This window comes from Idiotropiscis lumnitzeri, chromosome 1 (genome assembly GCF_059441095.1).
Source record: "Idiotropiscis lumnitzeri isolate Australia: NSW breed Sydney's pygmy pipehorse chromosome 1, RoL_Ilum_1.0, whole genome shotgun sequence".
In the NCBI taxonomy this organism is placed as follows: Eukaryota; Metazoa; Chordata; class Actinopteri; order Syngnathiformes; family Syngnathidae; genus Idiotropiscis; species Idiotropiscis lumnitzeri.
In genome coordinates this window covers 21,373,335-21,393,329 of record NC_142391.1, presented here as the reverse complement: position 1 = coordinate 21,393,329, position 19,995 = coordinate 21,373,335, and the positions used below count along the sequence as shown (strand labels likewise).

General features: G+C 39.9%; 3 protein-coding genes across 5 annotated transcripts; 1 reads left to right on the top strand and 2 right to left on the bottom strand.

The window, feature by feature from the left end:
* Positions 1 to 764: 764 nt before the first annotated feature.
* Positions 765 to 6,154, top strand: ctsla (cathepsin La). Of its 3 annotated transcripts, none has more exons than XM_088289163.1 (8): positions 765 to 898; positions 2,154 to 2,284; positions 2,521 to 2,643; positions 2,722 to 2,880; positions 4,764 to 4,988; positions 5,216 to 5,384; positions 5,622 to 5,739; positions 5,810 to 6,154. In XM_088289163.1, the coding sequence occupies exons 2-8, from the start codon at positions 2,162 to 2,164 to the stop codon at positions 5,907 to 5,909; spliced, it is 1,017 nt and encodes a 338-aa protein (XP_088145289.1). In that variant the 5' UTR covers positions 765 to 898; positions 2,154 to 2,161; the 3' UTR covers positions 5,910 to 6,154. The 3 variants fall into 3 exon arrangements, with proteins under 3 accessions (XP_088145289.1, XP_088145298.1, XP_088145280.1); XM_088289172.1 differs by having other exon boundaries at positions 784 to 894; positions 2,150 to 2,284; XM_088289154.1 differs by lacking the exon at positions 765 to 898 and adding an exon at positions 1,069 to 1,236 and having other exon boundaries at positions 2,150 to 2,284.
* A 766-nt stretch (positions 6,155 to 6,920) lies between these two features.
* Positions 6,921 to 13,852, bottom strand: fbp2 (fructose-1,6-bisphosphatase 2). Its single transcript, XM_088289229.1, has 7 exons — positions 13,631 to 13,852; positions 12,539 to 12,701; positions 12,359 to 12,451; positions 11,610 to 11,750; positions 11,273 to 11,410; positions 7,639 to 7,758; positions 6,921 to 7,178 (listed from the first exon to the last, which is right to left on the bottom strand). Exons 1-7 carry the CDS (start codon positions 13,801 to 13,803, stop codon positions 6,993 to 6,995), a joined length of 1,014 nt encoding a protein of 337 aa, XP_088145355.1. The 5' UTR covers positions 13,804 to 13,852; the 3' UTR covers positions 6,921 to 6,992.
* Positions 13,853 to 14,502: 650 nt separating this feature from the next.
* On the bottom strand, positions 14,503 to 19,629 carry LOC148343665 (fructose-1,6-bisphosphatase 1-like). Its single transcript, XM_088289194.1, has 7 exons — positions 19,351 to 19,629; positions 18,310 to 18,472; positions 18,152 to 18,244; positions 17,942 to 18,085; positions 16,769 to 16,906; positions 15,683 to 15,802; positions 14,503 to 15,183 (listed from the first exon to the last, which is right to left on the bottom strand). Exons 1-7 carry the CDS (start codon positions 19,518 to 19,520, stop codon positions 14,986 to 14,988), a joined length of 1,026 nt encoding a protein of 341 aa, XP_088145320.1. The 5' UTR covers positions 19,521 to 19,629; the 3' UTR covers positions 14,503 to 14,985.
* Between the last annotated feature and the right edge of the window lie 366 nt (positions 19,630 to 19,995).

Sequence of the window (19,995 nt, the reverse complement as noted above, 5' to 3'; positions counted from 1 at the left end):
CAAAGAACACATTTTATCAAGGGGATTTTATTTGATGAATTCAACAACTGATAAACACAAATATTTCAAAGTAACAATGTTTTTTTTTTTTTTTACAATGTTTTAGGTTAGCCTGATGCTCGTTTATGATTAGAATGTTAAGTAATGAAAATTGTTTTTTTTTAAACAAATCATGAACATAGACAAAAAAATATTGATATTTTTGCTCATTTTGAAACGTCATTCCACGTGTTTACAATCTTCAACTAAGAACGTTGCTAATCTACAAAAAAACAAAAGACAGACAGTTGACTTCCCAAATGGAATTGTTTATCAGCAACAATATCAAGTGTTGTTGTGACGGGAGTTCAAAGTTCACATACTTTAACCTGCTTTCTTATACTTTATGATAACACGTTGAATGTTTTGTTTTGTTTGAATTATTGACTATTATTTATCGAAACTGCTGTTTGCTCCAACGGGGCAAGCAATTGGGCGTACTCGGACGAGATAACAAGCGCACACTCCTATTTTTATCACCTTATTTCGTGTCAAACAAAAAAACAAAGAGACGCAGGTAAACGAGTGAAAGAGCTTACACGACACACTAGTATTTATCATTCATGCTATGACTAAACTGTTTTAATTTATGTCATTTTAAGGGGACAAACGTCATTAAACGTTGCTTTTTCTCCACCGCGTTATTCCATTGAGGAATTACGTGAATCCAATGTGACGTCACGCAAAGGGCTGGCCTCCGAGATGGCACAAACAAGAAACAGGCCAATCAGAGAGCTTGTTGGGCGGGGATTCAACTGCCACTCAAAGCCTTTATAAACTTTGTGTGGCTCCACTGCAGTAGGATCATTTTCCTTCTTTTCCCTCCATCATTAGGTTCATATCAAAGGGCTGCAAGTAAGTATGACTATTAATTAATTTGGATTAAATTTTTAGAGTTATTTTCTCTTTGCGACAATATTTCAGCCTGATACACGCCTTTTATTTGTCTACGTAAGCATGTGGATTTGTTGCACAGTAACAATAGCAAGGGGTGACGAACTACGCTGGGGACGTTTGTATTTAAGTGTCGGAATTCAGTTTTCCAAAATAAATACATCGACGTTTTTATAATTGTTGGATAGTTTTCGTCGTTGTCTTCAATTCGGCTTGCCTTTTGTTGGTCATTCGGCTAAAACAAAAGACAACAGGCACTTGCCAGTTTTCACGTTTGCGTGGGAGCAAAAGAGCGTCAACATGGTGAGAAAATACGTTAAGATATTTGTTTTTTTTTGTTTTCCACGTCGCTAATTTGGATGGCCCATTTTTTTCTTGGCTCGCCTTCGCAGATCCCGTGACTGGGAAAAAAAAAAAGGAAACCGGAAGAAAAAAAACAACCCGAAACCCGTTTCCGCTTTCGAAACTGGTGTTGTCCGATTTAATTTCAAATGTCTATTTCCATATTATACTGGAATTTGTTCTGTATGCTTCCTGCTCAATTTGAATGTCGGCGACAGACTAAATGGAGCGAAATGAATGTTCGAGGGAATGTTGTTGTTGGAATGTGTTGCGGATGCTCTGGAAGTTCTAAGTCAAACTCAACTGGCTTTCGTCGTCCACTCAGCGGACACATGATTAGGAACACCTGGTGCACCACGAGCCGTTGAGCAAAACCAAAAAATACGATACTTATTCTAATTTATAATAAGTTAAATTACTAATGTTTTAATCATTGTTAAAATATTACTTTTTGTCTAACATGTATAATTAAAGACAGGCTTAGAGAAATTTGCATCATAGTTATTGTTATAACTGATCAAAACTACTTCTGCTTTCCACATATGAAGCATCAACACATGCAAACAACATAAAACAATAGTCACAGGTGTCTTTTTTTCCCTTGGGTCTGTGACTATTTGTGTGTGTGTGGGGGGGCTCCTCTGCCTATTTTTCTTACTGTTAAAATTATGTGAAAACTGCATTTTAATGATTATTGATGTAGAAACACATTTTGTGTTAAACATACTCAGCATTGTCGCCTCAAGTTACACTAAAAGGTCAAAATATCAGAGACGGTGAGCAATAATAATGATGAAATGTCATCAAAGCTGTCTCGATAAAGATGTAATTGCATGTGAGAAGTTTTTTTTAATCTTTTTTGTTGTACTCTCAGGTAGCCACAAGCATGTTGCCTCTCATTACGTTGGCTTTGTGCCTGTGTGCCGCCGCCGCTGCCCCCAGCTTGGACCCTCAGCTGGATGAGCACTGGGACCTGTGGAAGAGCTGGCACTCCAAGCAGTACCACCAGGTACCATGTGGAAATGAAAGAATTAGGGGCTACCACAACATGTGTGAAAGGCAAAATGGGCGCCCTTTATTATTATGCCCACTTTTTGTTCTTTTTGCTTCCATATTTCTTAAGCTATTCAAACTTCCAAATTCAGATGCACATACAATATGAACACAAATGTCATTCTCTAGTTTTATTTTGATGCACCTGGGCTTTGTTGAGAAACGTCTGACTCGATGCCGTCATCGTTTTAGAAAGAGGAAGGCTGGAGGAGGATGGTGTGGGAGAAGAACCTGAGGAAGATTGAGCTGCACAACCTGGAGCACTCCGTGGGCAAGCACACCTACAGCTTGGGCATGAACCACTTCGGGGACATGGTACGCTTCACACGCCACGGTCATCCAAAGGAAGTCATACCACGAATGTCCTTTTGACTAATCCGCGCTCGTCTTCAGACTCATGAGGAGTTCCGGCAGATCATGAACGGCTACAAGCGCGTCGGCAAGGTGCAAAAGAAGTTCAAGGGAGCGCACTTCATGGAGCCCAACTTCCTGGAGGCGCCGCGCTCGGTGGACTGGAGAGACCACGGCTATGTCACCCCCGTCAAGGACCAGGTAAGCAATTCTGGGGTTGGGGTATGATTTGGATTAGGCGGGGGTGGATTTCAACCATGGGGAAATTTGCCATCAAGTCCTAATGGAACGGGAAAGCGTCTTTGAGTCTTTTCAACTTGTGTCCAAATGAAATTGAAAGTGTTGAAATACCCACTTATCTTGCTGAATGTAATATACATTTTTATGACCAATTTCCAGCCCAACAGCCATAGTTGATCAAGTCATATTTGACTGACTTGTGTGTGTGTGTCGGTGTGTCGGTGTGTGTTGGGGGATGAGGGGCGGCAAAAACAGAAAGCTTTTTCTAAAAATGTTTGAGAATTTTGCTGTTGCAACAGTAAGTTAAAAATGACTTCACTTAAGCAATTATTCTTGTGAAATATTACAGATATTAGTCTGGACATCAATGAGAAAAAATACTAAATTTGATTGAAAATTGTTGCACCCCAACCTGTTTCTAATGCTTTTCGTAACATTTATAAAACATTAATCATAATTTATTAATATGAATGTTTATTTATTGAAATATTGTGGTTGCGTTGAGAGCTGTTTTTAATATTTTGGTGACGGTCACCACTGGAAATATTTAAATGTTTAAAAATGATCAAATATGTATACAAATGGAAAAAAAAAAAAACATTGTATTTTGGGTCTACTGAAAGCTCTTTCTAATAATTTGCTTACCTTTCATAGCTCTGTAGGAGGACTGTCACCAAAATCAATGTTTCAAACCCAAATATCTTAGTGTTTGAAGCCCCTTAATCAACATGATTCAATGTGCGTGTTTGTGTGCGACTCGTGTGGCAACTGCTGTATAACAGAGTCAATATTTAGCTCAGCGTTAAAGATAAGATGTCTGCCATAGCGGTAGTTTGTTTATCTGCACTGTGCACTCGCGCGCCCTCCCTTCTTGTGCCCTTTGCATATAATGTAACAGCTGACACAAACACATCCATGTGCTGCGGATCCAAATGCCAATGCGGTGTGTGTGTGTATATATTAATGCATGTACATATATTAGGGCTGCCAAGATTAGTCGACAATTTAAGTAGTCGACGAGTCACCTCACCACTATCTGCCTCACTTTTAGCCTACCACGTTGTAGTCCCCATCCAATCAGCCACACTTGGTCGTATAGTGAAAGCTGTTCATTGTGAAGGATGGAGGTGAAAATCTGTGATCTAGTGAGACCCTATTTAAAAAGAAAAACAAAAAAACAAACAATTTTTTAAAAAATCTCCGAACACCTGTTTCACCTTTGCATTATCAGGAAATGTTAGGACGCTCATGTGACATAACTTTGAGGAAATGAAAAGGAAACTTCTGCTCACACTGTTGTCCAAAATCAAGGCAAAGCTTGCGTTAGATGCATGTTCGTTAGATCGAGACATGTTTGAAATATATTTAGCGCATCAAAGTATTTATCATAAATGAAAATCACACATTTGTCATCTCAAGAAATTGCAGGAATTGTCCTTCTTCTGAAAGAGTAGTTTGCTGTGTGTTGAATAACAAATCATTTTATTTTATTGTTACCCTAATAGCATAAATGTCTTAAGTTATTTTGGAGCATTTTAGGAACATACAACGACAAATTCCGCAAAAGCGATTCCAGTTTCCTCATTTTAATCTTAGCATGACTTCGATGTTTGTGAATCAACATACGGTACATAAATCAGAAGCACAGTGTTTTTTTTATTTATTTATTTTTAACGACTCCTGCAATTATGCTAAAAGGCTAAAGATGACATCAGATGGTTCAGTTAATCCATGTCATAACAAAAAAGTCTGATAGCTTAAGGCTAACAGTGAATGGCAAATACCATAGACGGGCTAACCACAGATGTTCTCTTGGCTCTTGACGTGTGCGCATGTATGTGCAGGGCCAGTGCGGGTCATGCTGGGCCTTCAGCACCACGGGGGCCCTGGAGGGTCAACACTTCCGTAGAACGGGCAAACTGGTGTCTCTGAGCGAGCAGAACCTGGTGGACTGCTCGCGGCCTGAAGGCAACGAGGGCTGCAACGGAGGCCTGATGGACCAGGCCTTCCAGTACATCAAGGACAATGACGGCCTGGACTCGGAGGACGCCTACCCATACTTGGGAACCGTACGTTTCGCCGCCTTTTCTTGCAGCCGCCCGACACTGAGTATTTTCAGGTCATAGCAGTCCTGATGTATTTAATCCAACTTGAAAATGTGTCTTTTGGCTGAAAAAAAAAATGTATATATAATTTTTTTTTTTTTTTTTTTTTAATAAAAATCAGCAAATGACCTGGCCCATCTGTGTGTTGTCGTTGTCACGGTAACCAAGGTTTCCCCATCTCCCCTCCACAGGATGACCAGCCGTGCCATTACGACCCGACGTTCAACTCTGCCAACGACACGGGTTTCATGGACGTGCCGAGCGGCAAGGAGCACGCGCTCATGAAGGCCGTGGCCTCCGTGGGGCCCGTCTCCGTGGCCATCGATGCCGGACACGAGTCCTTCCAGTTCTACCAGTCGGGTCGGTTCACGGCTTTGGGCACCGCTGGGGGATTTGGTAGAAATTCAGAGACCACAAAAAAATTGAAAATGAAAGATTCTTTCAAATTTATTATCTTAAAAATAAAATCTAAATTAGCAAATTTTGGGGGTAGAAAAATGAAGCAAAACATTTAACCTAAAAAGAAATGCTACTAAAAGATGTTTCGTAATGCCAAGAAAAAATGATCAAACAAAGCATTTTTCTGTTTTGTTTCAGGCATCTACTTTGAGAAGGAGTGCAGCAGTGAGGAGCTGGACCACGGCGTGCTGGTAGTGGGCTACGGCTTTGAGGGTGAAGACGCAGACGGCAGGAAGTTCTGGATCGTCAAGAACAGGTGGGTGCTGAAATGCTAGCGCTAACGTTATTCGTGCCACGTCGCTTACCCGTTATGGCTAATCCTGCAGCTGGAGTGAGAAGTGGGGCGACAAAGGTTACATCTACATGGCCAAGGACCGCAAGAACCACTGCGGCATCGCCACCGCCGCCAGCTATCCGCTGGTCTGATGAGGAGCGCCGTTGTAGCCATTTTTTTCAAAATGTAACATTTGGGTGTTGAGAGTTTTGATTTTAGCCAACAAATGAGCGTTTTTAAGGAAACGACGCCAGTTTCAAGCCAATTTTATTGAACAAATTTTATTTGTCTTTTATTGTTTGTACATATGCTGCTCAGTGAGTGGGAAATTCTTTTGTTCTTGTAAAGGTCTGTTTTTCTAATGTTTGATGTTGACCATTAAAGGTGTGAAACACTACATTTGTGTTTGTTGCCCATTAAATTTTTTTTATTATTCCAGGCAAACTTTTTTATTTATTTTTGGGCTAAAAACATGTTTTAAGCAATTCAGATTTAGAACCCTGAATTTGGCCAGTGTACCAATAAATAGACATTCCAGTTATAATACAAACTTAAAAAAATTTGCCCTAAATATGTTTTTATATAACGAAGATTATCTACCAAAGAGAAAATGCTAAATGTTATACAAAGGATAAAGGTAAAGTTTGCAATGTTTAAAAACAAAGAAGTTATGACGAGAATACTGACTAAAAAGTCACTCCCCATCACTTATGCCACCTTTTAACATGGGTGGCGGAAGACTATGACTGTTTTGCAAAAATAATAAGTATGGTGAAAAAAAACTCACTAAATTACGAGATCAAGCCAAAAAATGTTCTTGAGTCAAAAAAAACAATTGGCTATAAAATGGTATCTTTCCTGAGAAAATTTTTTTTCTCAAATTCTAAAAAAAAATTGAGATCAGTTGTAAAAAAATCATAAAATTGTGCTGAAAAACTAAAGGTTTTTTTGCAGAAAGCACCAAGAACACAAAAGTTAAGCTGACAAAAATGTTTCATTATTACATAGAAAAAAAATCATAAAATTTTGGCTTTGGGTGGTGAAGCAAAACTCACCAAAAAGAAAAAGAACAACAATCAGCTTTAAAACAGCATTTTCATTTCTTTCCCCAAGTATTTTTAGCCTAAAAGAAAATAATTACTAAATTTGGAATTTCATTTAAAATTTTCTTCAAATTTTCTTCATTATTATTGGTCAAAGTACGTAAACCCGAAGGTATACTGGATAAAAAGTCTCTACTGGTACTTGCTGACAAATGCCAAATACTCATTGACGTCGTCGGGCGAGCCCACCACAAAGGGCACCCGCTGATGGAGGGCCTGGGGTCGAACATCCAGCACCCTTTGGGTGCCAGTGGTGGCCACGCCCCCCGCCTGCTCCACAAGGAACGCAATTGGATTGCACTCGTACAGCAGACGCAGCTACAAAAAAAACAAAGATGGACGTCAAGTTTGACAAAAAAATGGATTTACGTATGAAAAGTCAAATCTGTAACTGAATTTTTCAACATCGCAATATGTGCTGCAGTTTTGGTTAGCGACAGCCTTGAACTGGGTTAATCTGTATGATGGCCACAAGTAAATCTCTAAAGTGAAATGTTTTTCCCCTGTTCTTGTCGGCCAATCAGCTTCACTTATCGCCCTGCCTGACACCTTCCCCCTTCCAGCTGTCACTTTTACTTCTGCATCTTCTTCTTTCTCTTCTCGTTTCTTCTGCCATTTCACCTGCTTGTCACACTCGGTATACGGCACCTTCGTCAACAAAGTAAAACTGCACCACACTGTCGTAAACACCTGGCGGGAGTTTCTGTACAGTTCATGGGACTCGAAATCATCCTCTTTCATTAAAGCAGTTATTGTGGCCACAGAAGGTGGAGCTTACCTTCCCTTCCGGGCTTTTTTGGTTGGCCGGGTACATGAAGATCCCGCCGTACGCGATGGTGCGGTGGACGTCGGACACCATTGAGCCCACGTAGCGCGCGCCGTACGGCGTACCGCCGTCCTGTTCAACACAGAATAAGAGATGAATAAGCCAAAACAGGAAGATAATTTAAAAAATGTGACAAATGTTTTTTTGTTCTTTCACAAAAGCATCAGAAAACTCCAAATTTAGTAAAACGACAAGGAAGATACATTACGTTGGGGGAAAAAAGTCAAAGCAGAAAAAAACGAATCGGTTAAAAATGATAAAATAAAAGATGAAAATACTTTCTTAATACAAAAAATAAACAATAAAACTTCCTGCACAAATATACCCTAAAACACAATTTCAAAAACCCAGACATAAATGTTTCAAGAACAAGAAAAACATACAATGAGAAAAACTATCAAAATATTGGACAAATGGAAAAATATTTGATAAAAATCACTAATATCACATGAAAGATATATGGTAAAAATAACATAGTAGTATTCTAAGAAAATTTCCCAAGCATTAAACAAAACGTTTTTTTAAGGTAAAACATAATGCTAAAATATTTGACGAATACACAAAAATACTTGAATAAACAAAAATATTAGACAAAAAAATGACACAATTATGACATGAAAAAATCCAAAACCGAAGAAATACAAAATACTCAACTATTTCCTGCCGATCGTGCTGCTCTTGCCGATGTGCCGACCTTGGCCAGTGGGAGGCAGTATAATAGTACAGTCAAGCAGACAAAAAAACGAAGAATAGAACTACTACTTCTTCTAAGACAATTAAGCTTCACTGTAAGATCCTGTTGTGTATGTCATTCTTCACTGAGGACTAGGAATATATATATATATATATATATATATTCCTGTGAGTATTCTTCTATTATTTGCCTTACATGTGTTGTTCCTTTCAAGAGTTCAAACTTCTCTTCCCTCAAAAGCTGCTACTACCGATGCTAACACTTAGCATTTCAATGGCGTTTAGCATTGTCTGTTAGCATTAAGCTTTGTTTTGGCACTTGTTTGATTCACTAAATAAGTGGAAGTCTCCTTGTTGTCTGTTTAGTTTGACAGTAGATTTTAACCGGGCGTGGAAATAAAATAACTTGAATCATCTTTTTAAAAACATTGTTTACCATTTTATTTGCCACATTTTGTTAAGTTAGTTGACTGTACGTTAAAGAGTGCTCAGGACTTCAACTTTGGAATGACAACAGCCCAGAATGGTCGCAGCAGTTTTTGTTGTTGTTGTTGTTGTTGTTTGTTTTTTCCAAAGCATCTGCTGTCTGTATTTCTATCAGCACAAAGCTGAATATGAGGAAGTGTGCTGACATTCCATTGCGCTCAAGCTCACTTCAACAAGCCAAAGTCCACAGAGTAGGCCTGCTAGTAAATTTTACCCCGCAACACAAAGCGCCAACATTAAAGGGGAAGTCAGCTCAAAGATACTCTTTGCAATAAGATGTTCTATGCGCCTTCACCAGTTGAAACACGGCCTTCTGATTCATATTGCGTTTGTGGAATATGAGTTAAGCAGCAAGATACCCACATTTTTAGTCATGTCAAGGGGCGGCCATTTTGCCACTTTTTGTTGACTGAAAATGACATCACAATTGCTCAGGTAAGGACCAATCACGGATCACCTGTTCTCTAAAGCTGAGCCATGATTACTTCGTGAAAGCACGGAAATGAGTTTAGCATTGTCATTAGCACACGTATTGTATGTACCTATCCATATTTAAGGCTGTTGTTTTACCCAGGCGCGTGTCGTGTACATGCCTGTAAAACATGCGATTTTTGGTGCTGTCAACTTTTGTTTTTTGGGATCAAGCCCATTTCGGTGGCATCTACTCTAAACGGAGGCAAAAAAAAAGGAAGCACTAACATTGTGGTTCATGAACGCGACCAGATTCAAATGAAGTGTGTGTAGTCTTTAAAACAGTTTCTTGCTTTTAACCTTTATTTAAAACTATTTTGTAGTGTACTGGGTATTTTTAGCCTACCCAAAAAAGGTAAATAAAAAAAAAAACTATATTTTTTCTTTTTTGAGTGTTTTTAGGCCTAGAAAAAAGTACTTGGCTGTAACGGATGAGCCCTTCCTCAAATTGTACATTTAAATCGAGGTATGCGGTTTTACTCTCCTTTTAGATGTCAACACTGTGTTTTCGTTTTAGTTTTGTTTTTACAAAATGGCTCACTGAGTATCTAAGATTTCTGACTCCTGCCATGTCGAGACTTGAGCATGAATGCTGTAGCGAAAAGTTGACTTTACACTTCAAACTGTGTGGACACTTCCAGGCAACGTGTGATGCAATGCAGTCATGTGCTCACTGACTCACGTTGCAAGCGTCACATGCCAAGGCCAAATGTGTTGACTAATTCCTGAAAACAGGCACACGCGCACACACACACACACGCACGCGTGCGCACGCACTCGCACGTACACTGCAGAGGAACTGGGATTAAAAAAAGATGGTTTCAAAATGGCTGCAGTGACATTTTTATAAGAGGAGAAAATCATTTATGACACTCATCGTCACAATTTTGTTACCAATTAAATATAAGTTGAAGTTTGCAGTTTTCTGGAGTTAACGAAAGTAAAAGCACAGCAAAGCACCAAATCTGCAGAATTGTTCGAACTGTTGCTGGGCAGAATTCCTCAAAGTAGGAATAGAATAAAACAATATTTTTTAAATATTATGATCATGAAGTAGAATAATGTAAATATATATATATATAAAAAAACAAATACAAAAATGTATGTTGATCAAAAAAATCTTTTTTTTTAATTTACTTAAAATGTAATATGGAAATTATTATAATTGTCAAAAACATATTTAAAAGCATCAAAGAATATGATAAAATAAAAAATATAAATGATTGATTAAAACAATATTTTGAAACATTAAAAATAAAACAGAAAATAAAAATAATGTATGATTGAATAAAACAACAATTCAAAATATATTTAAAAATAAAGATTTTTTACCTTAAACATGATATTATAGAAAATAAAAAGGAATATAACTAAAATAGATTAATTAAATTAAAAAGTACAAGGAAAACATTGACAAATGCATAAAATTATCATAGACAAATACATAAAAATAAAATGAAACAAAACAGTCCGTAAAAATAAACACAATGACAGATGAATGTCTTGCACACAAACAAATATATTCAATCTAAATGTCATCTTTATTAACATACACTATGCACATTCTTTTCTCAGTTGAATCGTTGCAAGGAACTCAAATAAAGGAAATGGAAAAAAAATTGTGCCAACACGTTCACAAAAAAAAAAAAAAAAAGGCGAGCTACGGCTTGAAACAAGATCTATTCCAAGTCATCAGCGCACTGTACAATCACATGACCGCCGCCTTGCATCACATGCTGCGTGATGCCAAAAAGTGCTGAGTGTGCACTTTGTGGGCAGGAAGGGGATGTTAGTTGCTGTGAGGAACAAGTGACCTCAACCAACACCCCCCACACACACGCACACACACCCCCGCACACACACACAACACCTCCGCCACAGACAGACAGCTAGTCGGTCAGCAGGCAGATGTTTGGCTGCAGCTCAGTTTGCTCACCTCTGGGTTTTTCTTGTGGTTGATGTAGTGATTGACGGAGGGATGCAAGTACTTTGCGTAGCCCTCGTTCAAGCTGTAGATCTTCCCTCTGGGCTTAATCCTCACGTTTCTCTCGATCAGAATGAACTCGCCGATGGCCTGTCGACCAAAAACAAAAAAACGGACTCAATATGTAATCTCAAGTAGCAAACATCCTCACACTCTGTACTGCAGATAATTAAAAGACTATTTTATAAGTACAAGCACTTTTGGAAGTCTCGTATTGAAGTAGAACTAAGAAGTAGATTTCGTTGCTGTATTGAAGCATTTATTTCAGCCATTTTTTTTTTTTACTCACTGGATCCAGCATGAAAAAGTTGAGGCCGGCGCCGGTGCTGAGGGCCACCAAGGTGGCGCTGCCGTAGAGGGCGTAACCGGCGCACACCATGTTGCTGCCTGGCTGGAGGGCATCCTCCTCGGTGGGCTCACCCTCCGTCACCTGAGGGGACCATCAATATACAGAGATTTTAGATACCTGTATATGTATATGTGTGTGTATAAAATGAAACTTCGGTTTGACATCTTGCACTACTATTGTATTATGTTGCATGCTAAAGGCTCGCTGCTCAAGTGAAGTTGCACAAAGGCTGTTAACGCCTTTTGATTATAAATCCTTATGAAAGATCAAAGTTAAAAGAAATAAAAGTTACTACAAGTTATATTTGGAGCCTTAAATCTATAAAGGCACGCTCATGGTATGCCTTCTGTTGTATTATTGTTATTTTATGTTAAACTTCTCTAAAGCGCTTCGTTACAGCTTCAGCTGTTGTGAGAGCGCTATCTGACTAAAGATGTATTGTATTGTACAAATGTGCGTTTATCCCTCATAGTTCGCCTTTTTGGAAGGTTAAAACAATTCAAATGACTCATGGCCCTTACCAGCTTTACAATAACTCCCCCTTACGGCCACAAAGCGCTACTACAATTGTTTTAAAAAAATCAGGTTAAATGTGTTGAGAGGTGGATGGCTGGATGTATTACATTTAGTGAGATCTATAACAGATGGACAGATAAGATGACATACAAAGTGAACTAGGAGAGACTCACTCGTTTATAGACGGCAAAGATGGTGCCAATGGAAGCCAGACAGTCGATGTTACTGGAGCCGTCCAGAGGGTCAAAACACACCACGTACTTACCCTGGAAAAAAAGTCCAACTGCATACAGTGAGTGCGCTTATGCATGCATGTGTGTGTATCTCACAGATCCGAGTATTGTTTCACTGACCCGCTTGTCTTTGGGCGTGACGATGAGGCCCTTGTCCTCCTCGGACACCATGCAGCAGGTGCCGTAGGAGGCCTTCAACATGTTGACCACCAGGTCGTTGGACAGCACGTCTAGCTTCTTCACATCGTCCCCCGTTACGTTCACGCTGCCCGCCAAGCCTTGTCTGCGCTCACCACACATTTCAATGTTGACTCGCATATGAGCGCCACAAACTACATCGTTGCCGTACAATGCAATCTCATCAACACAACTGGAACCAGAACAAAGTCACTTCAGGTGGCAAAATTGAGGTCCACATGCTGACATTTTACATTTGTATTTTAATGCTGCCATCTAGTGGCCTCTGAGTGTCATGACCTACATTTGTTGAAGACTTGTGGAGCTTCACTGAGACAAAAATTCTGCTTTGTTTACATATTCATTTTACACATATTACAACACAAGACAAAGTTGGCGAACAATCCGCATATTTTTCTTTTAACACATTAAATCATGACAATGATAATGGCATTCAAACACCCGCTCCACAAAAATCTGCAAAAAATAAGTGGATTTTCTCTTTCTTTTATTTCGGCAAATGATTGCACAATATAAAATCCGCTGGATATATATACATATATATATATATATATATATATATATATATATATATATATTAGTCTACCGGTACTTAAAAAAAATCTAAATCCAGATGAATTTATTTTGTGCAACTGCTTGCTTGACAAAATAAAATTGAGGAAATTAAAAAAAATGTAAACAGTCAAATATTCTGCCTAAAGTTCACTTCTTTATTGTATATATATATATATATATATATATACATATATATATATATATATGTATATATATATATATATATTTTTTTAATTAAACGTCCGTTTAACAGGTTATATTTCACAAAATATCTGACTCAGCATCGACTTAAAAAAGATCCACATCTGTCCAGCCCTCATTACGACTTTCAATCCTTAACAAAATCCACTTTAGTTCATGTTTTGTTCACTTTACAACTTCCTTTCAAAAAAATATTTTTATTCTCTGAACGTTTTCTATCCTGTGGCCTTTTTGCGTTTCAGATGATGAGGTACTCACAAGTGGGCCAGCCCGGCCTTGCGCACGGCCGAGGAGATGGCCTTGATGGCGGTCATCATGGCGTTAAGCAGCTGCGTCAGCTCGCCTGTCGCCCCCTTGGCTTGGCGGCCCGTCTCCATGACGAAACGGGTCAACGTCCACACGTCCGTGTCAAAGGTCGACTGGTCCGACATCGTGCTTTCCGGAACAACGAAGAGTCCTGACTCAGGTGAGGGACGAAGCAAAGTGAGAGTCGATTCAGGGGGGATCTATTTGTGTGTGTGTGGTGTCAAGTGTCAGATGCAGTGACTTGCTCCTAGTTGTGTTGTTAAAAAGTTTGTCTAGTAAATCCAATATAAATCTTAAAATGTTTTTCATACAGTTATCAAAAGAATCCCCCGCCTGGAAAAAACAGCCTGTTTCCCACAGAGATCGTGCAAAAATGCCACAAACAGGATTTACACAGAACCCAGTCAAGTCAGCAAAAATTACTTTCTCACATCTTCAATATTTACATTTTGTAAAATATCATTGTCATTGTTGGATGAGAAACCAGGTTGAATTTTACACAGAACCCGGTGAATGGAGGCAGACTGTCCTTGTTGTTAAACGTCACACGCCAGTCTCACCCTAGGTTCTTTCACAAAGAGATCCCATCCTGCAAAATTGCAGCACTGAATCCGGAACAGACGGGTCTCTTTTTATCTATTTTTGACTATTACACAGATATCCAGTGAAAATTGTAGCCTCAGATGTGAAAAAAGAATGTTCACAGGGGCTGCCTGACCCTCTGCTAACCTTTGAGCTTAAATGTCAGCGTAACCGGAGAACACCGGCGTCTTCACGGATGAACATGAACCGTGCCAGTGTGCTAAAAGGAGGACACAAGTGACTCGCGACATTTATTGTTTATTATTTCCATTTTTCTAAACAGTTGTTCATATGATGAAGCATCACAAAGAACTTTGCTCAAGTTTCGGTCCTTCAGCTGCATGTTGATGTGCGTTGTCATGGATACACATGAGGGGTGCATGTCAATATTGTGTTGTTCATGAGCAACAAATATCAATTTTCATGTATTCACATATCAATATAATATATCAATACACTGGCAACAAATGTTAATGTATAAAACAAAATTGTTACAATACAGTATGGATACACCAGCATCGAACAGCAATCTGACGATTTCATACTTGGACAATTTTTTGTGTTTTTTATTTGTGGAATGTATTTTTCTTCTTAAAGTCCTTCAATGACAAACATGTATGTAATCATTCAACATAACGCAGACATATTGCTTGTGAACTAAAAGCTCATCCACAATGACAGAGTGTTCTGCTCCGCTGAGCGCTGGACGGCAAACGGGCCTGAGGTCACTTGGCCTTGGCGGCTTGTTTGTGGCAGACGGCCACGTAGTCGGCCACATCGTCGGGGGAACCCATGGCCACCGGCGCCCTCTGGTGGATGCTCTGGGGCTGGATGTCCAGGATGTTCTCAAAGCCCGTGGAGGCGGCGCCCCCGGCTTGCTCGATGATGAAGGCCATGGGGTTGCCCTCGTAGAGCAGACGGAGCTTGCGGGAAAAAGGGCGCCCATTAATATCATCACACGTCCGTGGAAAAGAGAATTAATTAGCTGACTCTGATGTGTCCAGTTTTGCTGGAATTCTGTGTTAAAGAGACTCTAACCCCGAAGACGGAAAGTTAACAGGTTGGCATTATAGCATGAAAGGACACAAAGTCTCGGTTCTATCCTGCCTTGGCTAGAACCTCTATAAAAGGCAAATTTGCATAAATGCCAATTTTGCAGCATCTCTGTGTGAAAGAGACTTCTGATACTGCCTCTAAAAATGGAAAATTGTTGGCTTTGTCGATGCATTTTCCCCAACTTTTAACGGTGTCGCTGCTCTGTATGAATATCAGCGGCAAGGAACTTGAAGGAAGTAACTTAATGCCGGTTTTGCAGGTTCTCCGTGTAAAAGAGTATACTCATTCCAAAGGTGGCAATTTGCAGCGTCAACTTGGCCCTTCAGCCCTCGTAGCTGTTGCTTTACAATCCTTGTGAGCGCTCACCTTTCCGTCTGGGCTCTTTGCGTTGCCAGGATACAAAAAGATCCCGCCGTACATGAGCGTCCGGTGCACGTCGGCCACCATGGAGCCGATATATCGGGCGCCGTAGGGCTCGCTGTTGTCCTGCAGGTAGTTCAGGTGCGTTAGCAGTAGACACTTGCTAATAATGAGTGAGTAAAAAATGCAACTGAAAAAAATTAGCAGCAGATTAATTATCAAAATAATTGATTAATCCAATCATTAATCTATGCATCAGATTTAACAAGAGTTTTGATTTCCATCTTATTTCATATTGACAAGGCTGAAAATGCACAAACATGAATTGATTATGATCCATTTAATAGTTTGGTCCATAGAATTTGCAAAAATGTTTGTTTTACAAAGTAAAAGCATATGCAGGCAAATGTTTTATTTTGACTCACACTGAGATACGACAACAGAAATCTGAGATTTACTATTGAGAGGCTGAGATTCCAACCATTTAGACAATTCTAACTGAAACCAGTTCTCTAAATAATTAATTGACGACAAAAAGGCAATTAATTTGATAATTGATTCGGTGTCGATTAATCGTTGCATTTCCACTGTGAATACTGTTACGGGATCTGGCTACATGTTGTTGCCGAGCCGTTTGTGTTCAGTCTGTTGTGTAAAAGTTGAAAGTGCCACAACAGCTTAATGCTAATTAGCATTAAGCTAGTGGGACCTTTCTTTAGGTAGTCGTGAAAACTGTTTTAAATAAAAGTGGAATTGTCTTTCTTTTGTTTGACAGTAAACTTCCAGCGGGAGTGGCACTAAACCAATTGTAGCCTTTTTGGGAGGATGATTTTTCGCAATTTACCAAAGTGCTACTTAAAAAGTGTGTTGAGTCGTATCTTGGGACTGTGCAAAAATACAAACAAAAAATTGGCCAAATGACCGCTCATACTCAAAAAGTCGTAAATCATGTTTGTCGTATTTCAAGGCACTGCTGTACAAGTTTAACTACAATGGATGGTGACGGAGATTCTAACAGGAAGCAAAGTTAGAAGGAGTTAATTTCACAAGCTTATTTCCTGGAGCTTTGCCCAGCAGTTATGTCAACATTACCTGAGGAAACTTCTTGTGCAGCAAATATTCTGTGACAGCCGGCTCAAAGTATTTGGCGTAGCCTTCATTTAAGCTGTAGATCTTGCCGCGCTTTTTGATCTTCACATCCCGGTCCACCAGGATAAATTCGCCGATGGCCTGAAAAGTACAAAGAACGAAAATCATTTATTTACATTCAATTGGAATGAATTTTGTTGGATGTCAACTTTTTGACGACTCTATCTCCAAGATACAAAAAGGAGCCAGATCGAAACCAAATTGAATCCAGTTCAGTTTACAACTCTTTTATTTACGTCTGCTCGTTACAAAAATGTCCTGGGTGCACATTCTGACTCCACATCCAGATTCACAGTTGAGGGTGATGAAAAATCACAAAGTGATCTACAGCTACTTCCAAAATCATCAAAACTGGTTCAAATCTTTTTGCATTATGTCCATGTTACAAGATACAAAAATGATCTGGAGCTACACCAAATTTGTTCCAATTTGGCTCACAACTATTTGAGTTCTGACCATGTTACAAACAGGCCAAGATTTAAATCCACATCAAAATCCGTTCACAATTTCTGTTGCAAAGTGATGTGCATCTTGATCCACAAAATTGTCCATGTTACACATTAACGCCGATCTGGATTGACACCAAATCTGATCCAATTTGTTTTCATAGAAATGTATTTAAATCTGGCCCCACAGTGAATTGAATCATAATTATTTCACCTATTTTTGAGTTGTGTCATACACCGAATTTGATCCTAATCTATTTCAAATATGCTCGTCTATATTGCAAGTTACAGAATAAACTAAATTGATTTGTATCTTTATCACGTTTCAGATTGCACAAAGGATGGGACGCTAAACCTCGTTTAATCTCAAATCGATTGGTATATATATTTTGGTGCACGTCTATGGAATAAAAAGGAATGAACCCACAACAAATTTGATCCAGTTTGACTCATTATGTCCAGGTAACAAAATGATATAACCCGAGTCAGAATTGTTTCAATCCAAATCACAATTCATCTTTTTGAGTTGTCGCCGTCTTACAGTACGCAAGAAAACAATCTGGAGCCACATTTGTCCATGTCACAAAAAGGGTCTAAATCTGAATCCACACCAGATTATGCCAAAAGCCCCGCCTAGTCACATCATATTGTGGACTGAGCATGTTCTGACCGGGTCGAGCATGAAGCAGTTGACGCCGTGTCCAGTGGAGAGCACCATCATGGTGGCGCTGCCATAGAGGGCGTAGCCCGCTGCCACCAGGTTCCGGCCGGGCTGCAGGGCGTCCTCCTCGCAAGGCTCGCCATCGTCTGAGGCCTGCGGGACAACATGGTGGACGTTAGTGTGTCACAAATCTACATGTCGTATGCCGGGTGCGAGTACCTTCTTGTAGATGGCAAAGATGGTTCCGATGGAGACCAGACAGTCGATGTTAGAGGAACCATCCAGCGGGTCGAAACACACAATGTACTTTCCCTGAGGAGAAGACATTTTGGCTCATCCCTGTGGAGGTCAAATTGAATGTTTTCACACGGTCCTACCCTCGTGTCAGGATCCACGATGATGGCTTTGTCGTTCTCTTCCGACACTAGCACGCAGGCGGTGAAGGACGATTTGATCATGTTGATGACCAGGTCGTTGGACAATATGTCCAGCTTCTTCACCTGGTCGCCCGTCACGTTGGTGCTGCCCGCGATGCCGTAGCTGGGAACAAACACGCACACAGGATGGGAGAGGGGGTCAACGCTCAAATTGTCCGCACGCAAATCCACAGGGAAAGACGGACAACTCAGTGGACGCAACATTAGGTACGCTTACTTGAGTTGTACACTACAGTTGACCCGATTCCGAGTTCCCAATACCCCACACCGAAAAATAACAATGGATGGCGGTTTATATCATCTGGCAAATGAATACAATATACAACATATTATCAGATAGCACAACTTTATTTCTAACTTCTAAAAATTACGAGAATTTTAAAAACTTGTTTCTTTTTAACCTGATAGCGAGCATGTGAAAATGAAGTCTCAGATTTCCGATCATCTGGTCAGATCAGGATGACCTGAACTAAAAGTGGAATAGTTTGCCTCAAGACCTCAACATTAAAATATTTTTAAATACAAAGTAAAATTATTAAAATTTTATTGTTGGGCATTTGGGACTTTGCACATTTCTATTGTATGTTTGTCTATTAAGGTTACACTGATTAGAAATAAAAATCAAGCGGAAGTTACTTAGTACTGGAGTAGCTTTTTCACTCAGTACTTAGAAAATATTTGTATGGATTTTTTTTTGTGCACAACACTAAAACCTTAAAAAGTCAATATTGTACACTGCAAGTAGTTAAATGGTTAACTGATCAATATCATACGCGATTTAACCATGAAGCCTGTTGAGTGCATTACAAGCTGGAGTGGGCGTGGCCTCAGGTATGCGGTTCCTGATTGGTTCGTGCCAAACCAGAATCTCCTGCTCGGTCTCTGCCAACGTGGATGTTCCAAATGGGGTCCAAACGCATATCAATCACGAACAATAATTCCTAAAAATATAGTCTTTTGCAAGTAGGGGCGTGTACTTACAGGTGAGCGATGCCGGCTTTGCGCACGGCGCTAGAGATGGCCTTGACGGCCGTGCACAGCGCGTTAAGCAGCCGGGTGAGCTCCCCGGTACCTTTGACCCGTCGGCCCTCCTCCATGACGAAGCGGGTCACGGTCACCACGTTGGTGTCGAAGGCTCCTCGGTCGGACATGATTGCCACCGCAAAAAAAAGTTTTCCAAGTCCAGAGGAGGAAGTGCCGCGGCACTTAAATGCAACCCTGACGCGGAACTTGACTGGCCAATCAGAGAGAGGAGAGGAGAGTAGGGGCGTGGCCTCAAGCGCAACACACTGGTTCGCTTTGTGGCAGTTTTGGAAGTGATAAAATGGAGTGTGAGCGTCACAATGAAGTGTGACTGTGCACTTCATTTGGCAATGAGCACATTTGATAATGATGTGTTAAGAAATGTTGCACGAGTTCACAGACACTTCATTTAGTCCACCTGTACGAACAGCTCCTCAACTAAATAAATGAAAAAATAAATCAATTTAAAACGTATAATGTTTTGTTTGTTTACATGTTTAGAAAAATGTAGGTATTTGTTTGTTTTTGCGAGTGGACTGAAATAAATTCAACATGACCCTCTTTGCACTTTCATGTAGAATTTTCTTTTGCTTTGATATCTCA

Coding starts and splice junctions, on each gene's coding strand:
- fbp2 (XM_088289229.1), bottom strand. CDS start 13,803: ATGTCGGACCAGTCGACCTTTGACACGGACGTGTGGACGTTGACCCGT. Junction 12,702..13,630: donor AAGGCCGGGCTGGCCCACTT/GTGAGTACCTCA, acceptor TGGTGAGCGCAG/ACAAGGCTTGGCGGGCAGCG. Junction 11,751..12,358: donor TCTTTGCCGTCTATAAACGA/GTGAGTCTCTCC, acceptor TGGTCCCCTCAG/GTGACGGAGGGTGAGCCCAC.
- LOC148343665 (XM_088289194.1), bottom strand. CDS start 19,520: ATGTCCGACCGAGGAGCCTTCGACACCAACGTGGTGACCGTGACCCGC. Junction 18,086..18,151: donor TCTTTGCCATCTACAAGAAG/GTACTCGCACCC, acceptor GTTGTCCCGCAG/GCCTCAGACGATGGCGAGCC. Junction 15,184..15,682: donor CAAAGAGCCCAGACGGAAAG/GTGAGCGCTCAC, acceptor TTTTCCCGCAAG/CTCCGTCTGCTCTACGAGGG.
- ctsla (XM_088289154.1), top strand. Junction 2,285..2,520: donor ACTCCAAGCAGTACCACCAG/GTACCATGTGGA, acceptor TCATCGTTTTAG/AAAGAGGAAGGCTGGAGGAG. Junction 5,385..5,621: donor CTTCCAGTTCTACCAGTCGG/GTCGGTTCACGG, acceptor GTTTTGTTTCAG/GCATCTACTTTGAGAAGGAG.